At 34.6% G+C, this 11,754-nt stretch overlaps 1 protein-coding gene across 2 annotated transcripts; it reads left to right on the top strand.

Moving 5' to 3' along the window:
- The first annotated feature begins 3,641 nt into the window (after positions 1 to 3,641).
- Positions 3,642 to 10,342, top strand: LOC132632449 (mitogen-activated protein kinase kinase 3). 2 transcript variants are annotated; one of them, XM_060348382.1, is made up of 10 exons: positions 3,642 to 3,820; positions 4,761 to 4,906; positions 4,980 to 5,234; positions 5,634 to 5,852; positions 5,931 to 6,068; positions 6,183 to 6,350; positions 7,622 to 7,735; positions 8,955 to 9,062; positions 9,214 to 9,305; positions 9,764 to 10,342. In XM_060348382.1, the coding sequence occupies exons 2-10, from the start codon at positions 4,802 to 4,804 to the stop codon at positions 10,119 to 10,121; spliced, it is 1,557 nt and encodes a 518-aa protein (XP_060204365.1). In that variant the 5' UTR covers positions 3,642 to 3,820; positions 4,761 to 4,801; the 3' UTR covers positions 10,122 to 10,342. The 2 variants fall into 2 exon arrangements, with proteins under 2 accessions (XP_060204365.1, XP_060204367.1); XM_060348384.1 differs by lacking the exon at positions 7,622 to 7,735.
- Positions 10,343 to 11,754: the final 1,412 nt, after the last annotated feature.

The following is an 11,754-nucleotide window of genomic DNA, read 5'->3' as shown; positions in this document are numbered from 1 at the left end:
TATATTCTTCTATCTCTTCTATATTATATTATTTTCCTTTATTTAAATTTTATTTTTTTATTTCATAAAACAAATCCTTTCATTTTTTCTTTTTTACATATTCATCCCATATAATTCATATTCCTTTCATAAAACAAATCCTTTCTTGTTGAACATTGTGTTATAATTTTAATGTATTATGTTATTGAACATTGTGTTATAATTTTAATGTATTTTCAATTCTAATTATTATGTTATTAAACATTGTGTTATTTATTAACAACGTATTATATTTTACTAGCAATACATGCCCGGGCGATGCACGGGCCAAACATCTCTATTCACTTTCATTAGCCAGTCTTTAAGGTTTGTATTTTGAAAATAACTTTTAAAAACATTCTAATTGTTATTATATATAAAAAAATTATTTTATGCACCATCACTTTAGTTGTAATTAAAAGTCTATGAGATGGAAAGAGTCGGACTTTTTTTTATCATTATCATAACAATGGAATTTGTTCATTGATGTAAAAGAAAATTAGTAAGAATACAACAACAACAACAACAACAACAACAGCCCAGTGAAATCCCACATCTTGGGGTCTGGGGAGGGTATAATGTACGCAGACCTTACTCCTACCAAGGTAGGATGGCTGTTTCCGAGAGACCCTCGGCTCAATAGAAGCATAAAAAGGGGGTCAGATAAGGTTAAAAGATTTAAAACGATATTGCAATGAAACAATGCAAGCGACACAGTAAAACAGGATAATCAAGGAATTCAAAGCGATATGGAAATGCAAATCACGAAAGCGGCACAGATAAAATAGAGTAATCAAAGGACAGAAAGTAGCAAATAATAACATAAATCAAAGCACAAGAAATTATAATGCGCTAATGCGCCTACTAATAAGGAAAGATAACGAGACTTATATACTAGCCTTCTACCCTAATGTGGGTCCTTCACACCTTCCTATCTAAGGTCATGTCCTCGGTAAGCTGTAACTGCGTCATGTCCTGTCTAATCACCTCTCCCCAATATTTCTTTGGCCTACCCCTACCTCTTCTGAAACCATCCATGGCTAACCTCTCACACCTCCGCACTGGGGCATCTATGTCTCTCCTCTTCACATGCCCAAACCATCTCAGTCGCATTTCCCGCATCTTGTCTTCCACCGAGGCCACTCCCACCTTATCCCGAATAGCCTCATTTCTAATCCTGTCGCTCCTAGTGTGCCCACACATCCATCTCAACATTCTCATCTCAACAACTTTCATCTTTTGAACGTGAGTGAGAGATCTTAACTGGCCAACACTCCGCCCCATACAACATAGCCGGTCTAACCACCACTCTGTAGAACTTGCCCTTCAGTTGTGGTGGCACCTTCTTGTCACATAGCACTCCTGAAGCTAGCCTCCATTTCATCCACCCTACCCCAATACGATGTGTGACATCATCGTCAATCTCCCCATACAACATTAGTAAGAATATGAGGGAAAATTAATATTTTGATTCTAAATTTTTTCTTTTAAATTATTTAATATTTTATATATATACTGACAAGTTGATATCCATTTCAATTAAATAAACTGTTCAGATCCAAACATAAGAACCATTGTTGTATATATTGGATTAAAATATTTTTATTAAATTAATTAAAAATATATATTATAATTTTTTATATTAATTGTTACAAAGAAATCAAAATTAGAAAGATATATGTTATATCATTAATCACCAAATTTTAATTTTGAAATGAAAATATAAAGTAATACATTTTATAAATGTAAAGAAACAATAATCAGAGACTGCAAAGGAGAATAAATAAGTAAAGTATTGACAGTGAAGGAAAACGGGGATGAATGTCAATCCCTCCATTTACTTTTACTTGTCGACGTTAACATATCAAGGGGAAAAAAAATCTTCTTCTTATTTTACTCTTCACATTAATTATTCATTTTTAAATCATTTTTTGAGGCTATTGAGACTATATACCAATAAATATGAATATTATGATAAAATATATACTTTATTTATTAATTTTCAAAGAACGTGAAAAGTCAAAAGTGAACAAGTTATGTGTAGGAGCATTAAAATAACTTTTGGTACAAATTTGCGGTGTTATTGTTCGTCCTCTCTTCACGTTTAAAGTATTGACAAAGAAGGAAAACGGGGATAATAGAAATAGAAAAGAAGAAAAATATAGAATAGAAAAATAGACATATATTTTTAGTAATATGGACGAAGGGAGCACTTTAGTTTTATTAATTCTTAAAGAACGTGAAAAGTCAAGTATAGTAATGTGGCCAAGTAATATGGGACGGAAGGAGTACTTCATTTATTAATTCTTAAGTAACGTGAAAAGTCAAAAGTGAACAAGTAAAAATAAACGGAGGAAATAAATATGTGTCGGAGAATTAAAATAGAAGTGCACACGTGTATACATGAGAAGAGAATAAATATTCAGTACTATCGCATATATCCACGTGGAATTTATTAATTCTTAAAGAATGTGAAAAGTCAAAAATGAACAAATTAAAGTGCACGGAGGAAATAAATTTGTGTAGGAGAATTAAAATTGAACTGCATATGTCTATACATGAGAAGAGAATAAATATTCAGTTAGAACAAAAAATCAAAAGTGAACAATTAAAAGTGCACGGAGGAAATAAATGTGTCGGAGAATTAAATTTGAAGTGCATACGTCTATACATGAGAAGGGAATAAATATTAAGTACTATGACACATGTCTACATGGGATATAAAAATAATTAGATAAAGTATACAAATTATATAGCTCATGGTACAAGAATTTAATGCGGGTACAATTCGTGAAGCTGTTGGTACAAGCTTGGGGAGCCGTGTTCGTCCCCCAAGCCGCTTATTATATATAGAAATATTTGCACTTTTCATTTTTGTGAAGGTTATATTTTTTTTTATACAATTATAACTTATAATAAATTAACTTACAACTTTGTAAAAAATAATATATATGAAAATTAATTTATAAAAATTATACTCCAAGATTAAGATGTAAAATTAATAATATAAAGATATTACATAAAAAATAATTAGGTATATTAAGGAACTAAATGAAAACATTAAAATTTATAATATGTTAAATTAAAAGAGTTATATAATAAAAATAAAAATAAAATGATGATGAATAGTAATGGTGTTGATGAATATTGTTACACCAAATTTGATGTAATCCTATTCAGATACCAAAATGGTATTAAGTTGGAGCACCAAAATATCAAATATTACAGTAAAATAGAATAGTGTAATATTTAATGTAAGATTGGAGATGGTCTGACGGATAGACCAGTAGGGGTTGGGCTACTTGTAAATACCCTTGTGACAAAACCAAAAAAGGCAAAAAAAAATAAAAAATAAAAAAATTGGTGACTTGTTGAACTAAACAAATGTACGGGGATGACATTTCTAACTTATTTCGTTTTTAGTTCGTGTCAAAATGAATGACTTTTTTTTTAATTTGGAAACAAATTCACTTTACGAAGTATTTACAACCACACAAATTTTCAAGACTTATTTTAAATCAAAAATTTTAAAAGTTTTCCTCTTTCTTAAATATCGTGTCAGTTAAATGAGTTCATATAAATTGAAACGGAGACACTATAAAGTTGCAAACTGATTTTTATATTCATTTTGTATTCCAAATCCAACGTCTACCAATCCACCATCTTCTTCGTTGTACTTTTTACCAGTCTGATCATCTGAGCACGTAATTGCTTGTACCTTAAAAGAAGCACAGGTCTGCATCAAATGGAACTAGGTCGCCCATAAAGACGGTAATTGAATTGATTTCGTCCGAAGTAATCTGTAAGTGTTAAAGCGCTTTCCTTTTAGGTTTTATTTTTCTTTATATTGTTTTCGTTCTGCAAATTCAGCTCACGTGGATGTGTAATTGTTTGATGTTGATATTCTGAGTTTTTGCTAAGTTACTCTGTTTGTGAATATTCTACGATCGCTTAGAAGATTAAGAAAGTTACATGAAAGCTCCGTAAATAAATGCAAAGTATGAGTATATGTTTAGCTGAATAAATCGACCGCCAATTACAATTACCTGTAAATTTCATTTAGATACTTGACACTTATGGCCTGTTCCAATTGAACATATGATAAAAACGTTCCTATCAATGTGTTTGGCCTATATTTTTCCATGATTTGATATGTACCTAATTCTGTTTAATTGAAGTATCAATCCAAGTAGGAAATATGTAACTTGAAAGAAAGAAAAAAAAAATATGATAAACAGGTCGAAATAGAGCTAAATGGATGTAATGGATTTACATCACGGACTCCAACTTGTTCGCAATTGAGCCTTAGTAGTTGTTGTAAACAGTGTTGTCAAAGGCGCGCTTAAGACCTGAAGCGAGGCTCAAAACGTGTTGAGCACTTCGCCTCGCTTTATGTTCTCTTCGTGTCATCTTCAATTCTCTAAGACATACTTTTCCTTGTCAATGAGCCTCTTTTGAAGAGATGACACTAGATAACTGATATTAATGCTTTTACAATTTCTTTGTCCATATATTTGTTATTCATGCTTATAATTATTAGTCTTGGACTAAATATACCTATATTTGTATTTTTGCGCCATTGTGCCTTTTTTCATTGAAGCCCACACTTTATTTGCGCTTTGCGATTAAAGCCCCAACTGACTTTAGAGCTTTGTTGCACTTTTCACTCTTGATAACACTGGTTGTAAAATGAAAAAGTTAGATTGTGTATCCCATCAGCCTTATTCCCTTTATGTGGTCAGGGAGGAAGGATGTTATATTCTACTTATTAAATTATTCATCTATGATGGCTGGACTGGAGGAATTGAAGAAGAAGCTTGTGCCTTTGTTTGACGCTGAGAAGGGTTTCTCCCCTGCCTCTACATCGGATCCTTTTGATTCATACTCTGTAAGTTCTTTTTATTTGATTAATATTGTTGCGAACTGAATTTATATGAGGGCTGATATTGGTTTTCGTGAAGTTATCCGATGCTGGAACTGTGAATTTGTTGAGTCAATCATATGGCGAATACAACATCAATGAGCTGGGGTTGCAAAAGTGTACTTCATGGCCCGTCGATGACACAGATCATGGTGAAAAGACATATAGATGTGCTTCCCATGAGATGAGGGTCTTTGGAGCCATAGGTAGCGGTGCCAGTAGTGTTGTTCAGAGGGCTATTCACATTCCAACTCATAGAATTATTGCCTTGAAGAAGATTAATATTTTTGAGAAGGTCTGTAAGTTTTACTAATTTCCATCTTAATGTTTAACTTGATTTCTTTCTTTTTTAATTATAAGCCCTGCAATATTTTCATGAAGGAAGCACCTCTAATGTGTTCTTTCCTCTAATGTTTGCTTCCTTTATCCAATTTCTATTATGTCTAGAAGGAAATACCCTTAACGTGTGGAGAAAAACACTCTATTTAGGTGAGCAAACTATAATATATGCAGCCATGAAGCATCTAGGTCATAGTATCAATATGTAATCTTATGTTAAAACTTAAAAGAATTTATGTGCCTGTTGATAACTGAATGTTATGTATCTATGTAATCATTTAAGCAGGGATTGGCCATAAGAAAAGGGGAAATATCCAATTTTCTATTATCTGAAATATTTCCTCCTGCGTTTTAGGAGAAAAGGCAGCAACTGCTTACTGAAATAAGGACATTGTGCGAGGCACCATGCTACCAAGGCCTTGTTGAGTTCTATGGAGCATTTTATACTCCAGATTCTGGGCAGATAAGCATTGCTTTAGAGTACATGGATGGGGGCTCTCTTGCAGATATCATAAAAGTGAGGAAGTGCATTCCAGAACCTATCCTTTCCTCAATGGTTCAAAAGCTCTTGCATGTAAGGACTGTTCTTTCTTTAGTGGTAGTCTCAGTATTGTCCTTCAGCTTTATTTATAGATACTTTCTGTTCTTTAAGGGTCTCAGTTATTTACACGGAGTTCGGCATTTAGTTCACAGAGACATAAAGCCAGCAAATTTGCTTGTCAATCTCAAGGGGGAGCCCAAAATAACTGATTTTGGCATTAGTGCTGGCTTAGAAAGCTCAATTGCTATGGTTAGTTAACAGAGGTTATATCAATATCACTTTATCTTTCTGCTGGAAATGGATAACGAATCTTCAAGTTTATCTTATTTCAGATTCATTCTTCTAATTTATTCTGTTATCCAGTGTGCTACTTTTGTTGGAACAGTAACTTACATGTCGCCGGAACGAATACGGAATGAGAATTACTCTTACCCAGCTGACATTTGGAGTCTTGGGCTTGCACTGTTTGAGTGTGGTACAGGTGAATTTCCGTATACAGCTAATGAAGGGCCTGTCAATCTCATGTTGCAGGTCAGTCTTCCACTGCTTCCTTTCTTACCTTTTTGTTCTTCATTATTTTAACAGGATATGTAACTTAACCCACCCACCCAGAAAAGACCAATTATATAGTATGCAAGTCTTGAGTTCAAACTCTCGTAAAATTTGCATGAATTGCTAGGGGACTTGTTTTGCATGGCAAAGTTCCTCTATTCATATTTCCATAGATAAGCCTTAAACTTGCTGTAAACCATTAGGTCAGAAACCATCTCAGGTATAAGCCGACATCTAAAAGCTGGAAGTTTCATCCTCGTTCTGTGGTGGAATAGAGTGTGCCATCAGAGGATAAAAAGGAAGAGGAAATTAGAAAAAGAAAACTACTATTTCCGGGGCTTAAAGGAAACATATGAGACGGTTGCAGCTAGGAAGCTTACAATTTTGGAGCGTGATGCTCCAGAAAATGAAGATAACGTTCCTTAGAGGACACCAATGATGAAAAAGAGTCAGACTGCAAAGGAAGCAATGGCTATAATGGGTCAAATTTTGATGGAAGAAAACAGATAATTGATGATGTATACAGGATTGGGTGATGAAAATATATTCCCTCAGAACACCAATAAAAGAGTATATATATTCCCTCAGAATATTGGAAATGAATATTAACAGCGAAATTTCGTGGAGATCAGACGAGGAACGGAGGAGGTAAAGCCACTTGAAAAGGAAAGGCAAGAAGGTGGTGAACCAAGTTAAAAGGAAATCTTGTGAAGAAAAAGAAGGCCAGCTGCAAAAGAGAATGCAAACAACAATGGTTAGATGTAACATCAACTACAAGGAGAAAGGAGATAATGGGAAATCAGATTCAGGGAAAGAAATCATATTAGAATGATAGTCTTGCTATCCTTCTGTCTTTTGATTTGAGGTGACAGATACAATTTTGTTTGATGAAGAGAGACTGGACTTGGTTAGGCTGATAGTGGATGTTTGATGCATACAGGCTGCATCCCGTGGATGCACTTCTATCAAATTATATTATCAAAATACTTGCTGGTAATTTGATCCATTACTGTGGATGTGCATATAAGGATAGGTTAGTAAATGATTCATCAATTTTTTGGCCAATTTGGTAATGTATCAAATCTTGACAAGAATATATCAAATTCTCTAAATTGAATATCACTCAGCCACTGATAGCATGTTGGGAATTTTGTCTCTTTTCTATTCAGATACAACCTAGATGAATTACACACATAAACTTAAGTCCATCATCACATCTCATCCTTGTTTTTCCAAAATTGTGATGGCAGATCCTAGATGATCCATCTCCTTCACTGTCAAAGCACAACTTTTCACCAGAATTCTGCTCATTCGTTGATGCTTGCCTAAAAAAAAATCCTGATGACAGGCCGACAGCAGAGCAGGTCAGTGCACAGTTTTTTACGAGGAAATAAATCACAAGAAGGGGTGGATATTTTACACATTCTAAATAGGCTATAGAGGCAAGTAATATTAGTCACTTGTACCTCTAGTAATGATATGATGATCACTTGTACATTTCATATGCCTATTTTGAACCAAAAAAGAAATATTATCCCTCCATTCCATTTTTTTTTTATATATAGTTTGATTGCGTTGAGTTTTATGAGGTAAAGTTTATTAGTAAAAGTATGAAGGATACAAAGTAAAAGTGAAAATGTCTGTATGATCAGGGAATCATCACATTATTTTTTACAGTTGAATTGGTTAAATGTATCTGAATCCTCGAAAGAAGTAAGAACTCTGTAAATATCGTTATTCTACCAAACCCTGTTGAAAATTTGGGAGGTCCTACAGAGGGAGTGTAGTTATGGTTCCCTTATAGTAATACTTCCATTTGTTTTGTGAGGGAATGGGGATAATACTGCTACAATCAGTATCTCCGGTACAGCGGGATTACACTTATGAGAATTGATCTAATGACTAATCACACTACTTACATACAAGTGATGTTTCTGGTTATTTCTTGAGGAAACTTAAAATAGCAAAGAGGTCAACGCTTGCAAGAATGGGTGCTCTAGTTGAGCTCAATAGTACCCGGTCAATAGTTATTGCACATTTTGGTCATTGTCTTTAAGCAAGTTGTTAGGCACTGTGATTCTGATGGAAGTAGAACCAGACTGTCAATTTTACTCAAATCACCTGGAATAATTGCAGTTTTAGTTATTAATCTGTCTACGATTCTCCTGTCAAGTGCTTTGTCTACGATTCTCCTATCTCCTGTCAAGTTTACTTTTCCTATTCCGAAAAATTACAAATGTAAATGAGTATATATTTTCATTCAACGTGATACAACAAAGCAAGCGGTTTAACGTTATTTAATATAGTTTTCCATTGTTGGAGCTGGATGGATATTATGTAGGTGCATATATAGTCACTGAACACGGAGCTACCTGTTGCATATTGCTTATCATTGTTGGAACTGGAACTGGATTTTATTTAACCTGCATGAAAAGGGTGGGTGCAGTTACTTTGATGACCATAGAGTTTTCTACGTAGACTTATACATTCAGGACCTTCATGACATATAATGATTTAAGTTATGATATACAAGGTAGATTGGTTTAAGATTGCATGGTGGCTCAGTGTCCTCTTTAATTGCAGCTTCTTTCACATCCATTTATTACCAAGTATAGTGATTCTGCAGTGGACTTGGGTGCTTTTGTCAGAGGTATTTTTGATCCTACACAGAGGATGAAGGACCTGGCAGATGTGAGTCTTCTACTTCATTTTACCTTTTCAGTAGCTCTAATTTCTTCTTTTAGTGAAAAATCTAAGAACTAAGATATCCTAGAGAGCATAGGCGTGCCAAAACTCTCCAGAGGACGTGATGCTAAATTCATGTTTGTTGTTTGGTGGTCAGATGCTGGCGATACATTACTATTTACTTTTTGATGGACCCTATGAATTTTGGCAGCACACCAAGACATTATATAATGAATGCTCCACTTTCAGGTATTTGACATTTGCTATGTTAAATCTACACCTGTTTGTTGCAAGCAGAAAGTTGTTTTTAGCATAGGTCTGTCTCTGTTGTTTGTATGTATATTAACGCACGTAACACACATATATATAAACTGACATGGATATTGTGGAAATTGAGGAATTTAAGGCTCTTAGAGTTAGCGGTTAGGTCTTACTCTGGGAATATTGTAGGATCCGAGTAATTTGAGGCTCCTTTGCGCATGCCTTGGATCGTATTTCCATGAAACTGCGCATGCAGTATTGAACGAAGTTCTTACTCTGTTTCTCTGCTTGTGTATCAACACGATGCCCACAGCATCTATATACTCACATAGAGATATTGTGGGATCCAAGGAATATAATGCTTTTATGCACTCAAGTATTATTAATTTTTGAAGTTCTTTGTGGTCCTCTTGGCTTACATTTTTATCTATAATCAACTTTTTAAGTTTTGGCGGGAAAGAATCCATTGGTTCCAGCAATATTTTCTCAACCTTGTCCGACATACGGAAGACATTAGCTGGTGAATGGCCTCCAGAAAAGCTTGTCCACGTTGTAGAGAAACTTCAATGTCGTGCTAATGGTCAGGACGGAGTAGCAATTCGTGTCTCTGGATCTTTTATAGTTGGGAATCAGTTCCTTATTTGTGGAGATGGTATGCAAGTTGAGGGTCTACCAAACTTAAAAGATCTCTCTATCGATATACCAAGCAAACGAATGGGGACCTTTCATGAGCAGTTTATTGTAGAGCAGGCAAACATCGGTCGTTATTTCATAATTAAGCAAGAACTTTACATTACTCAATAGAACTCTTCATGAGATCATGAATGTATTGTAGTTAAGTGTTCCTATAAATGAAAACCTTGAGAATCACCTAAAAGTTCATTAGGTGTGTGCAATCTGTGCTATTAAAAGATGGCTTTTCATTTATTTTTAACCCTTTTCTGTTCTGTTAAAACCAAATTGACGCAAGATGTTCAGACTGTTACCTCTTGTGAACAATATAATTCGTGAACTACATTAAAGCATAGGCTTCTCACAGTTTTCTTTTCATTGATGCAATTTTTTTTTTTTCGGTTAAAAGCTTAAATTTTTCATTCAACCTAAAGTATCTGTACTGTACATAGGCACTAGCTCTTTTTGGACTCAGAGCTAGATCTCAAACTAACTTTAGCTATACATTCTCTACTGTGATTGCATTCAGTTACCTATAAGCAACAAAAAGACTAAGAAGGGTAAGAAACTAATTGCTCCAAGTGACTTCTCCATTTGATATGCCTTTGGCCTTCAATGTGCAGTTGTATGGTGATTGTCTTTCGGTCGTTTCAAATTGCTCATTGCCTGATGTGAGAATCGTCTACCATTTCGCTCAGCCCATATATGATAAATTGCTGCTGCAAAACAGAACCCCAGTATGCTGGCTCTTGGCCTGCTATTACCCATCCTTTGTAAAAACCATTGTATTTCGTGGTTCCAATCACCTATAGGTCTAGAATAACCCAATCAGTTCAGCAGAGAAGACCAAACATGTTTAGAGTACTGGCATGTTTCAGTGAAACATTGATGCAATTTTCAGTCATAAGCTACCAAAATACTATAGTATATGTTACACGACTTTCCTTCCACTCAGCATTACATTTTTAAGTTTCAATCCATTGGTGAACTTATCATTCACTTTACAAATAGAATGCTATTCAGAGAAATGAGTTGGTTGTCGATTGATTTCAATATTTGGCCAACTCAGCATCAATATGTGTTTTAATATAAAGAAAGTGATAATTTAAGTGTGTTTTTGACCATTAACTCGTTTATCAAACGTGCCAAGTTTAAGAGGCTACTTAGCCAACATTTTTTCGTTGTGTATTGTAATGTAATGTATATGATATGGAAGTGGTTGGTGAGTTGGTTGTTTGTTTGTTTTTTGTTTTTGTTTTTTTTTTTGGGGGGGGGGGGGGGGGGAGGGGGGTGTTTAATCAAGGGCACATGGTAGGAGAGGTGATGGTGGGAGAGGAGGGCCGGAGGCAAACTTTAATCATGCAAATAGTATATGGGCAAAATTAAATCATGCATACACTGTAAGGGGTCGTTTGGTAGATTGACTCATTAGTCCCGGGATTATAATCCCGAGACTAATTTATCCCAATAGATGGGATTATTTTATACCATCTAAAAGATGGTATAAAATAATCTCAGTATAAGTGGGATAAGAAGGTATAAGTTGGGTTATCCCAACACTAATTTTTATACCATGTTTCGTACAAGGTATAAATTTATCCCAGCACTAATTTATACCTTCTACCAAACATGGTATAAAAATTAGTGCTGGGATAACCCAGCTTATACCTTAAACCAAACGACCCCTAAGGGTAATATAGTTCGCGTTAATGTAATCAGGACAAGTGGCACATCATTTGTGATGAAAAATATCAATTAAAGATGA

This window comes from Lycium barbarum, chromosome 3 (assembly GCF_019175385.1).
Source record: "Lycium barbarum isolate Lr01 chromosome 3, ASM1917538v2, whole genome shotgun sequence".
NCBI lineage: Eukaryota > Viridiplantae > Streptophyta > Magnoliopsida > Solanales > Solanaceae > Lycium > Lycium barbarum.
The sequence above is the reverse complement of the archived record's forward strand: the minus strand, read 5'-3'. Positions and strand labels throughout refer to the sequence as shown.

What these genes read in the sequence shown, in the direction of transcription:
- LOC132632449 (XM_060348382.1), top strand. Translation starts at nt 4,802, where the DNA reads ATGATGGCTGGACTGGAGGAATTGAAGAAGAAGCTTGTGCCTTTGTTT. An exon ending in ATCCTTTTGATTCATACTCT is followed by an intron (nt 4,907 to 4,979) that starts GTAAGTTCTTTT and finishes GTTTTCGTGAAG; the next exon opens with TTATCCGATGCTGGAACTGT. An exon ending in ACAGGCCGACAGCAGAGCAG is followed by an intron (nt 7,736 to 8,954) that starts GTCAGTGCACAG and finishes CTTTAATTGCAG; the next exon opens with CTTCTTTCACATCCATTTAT.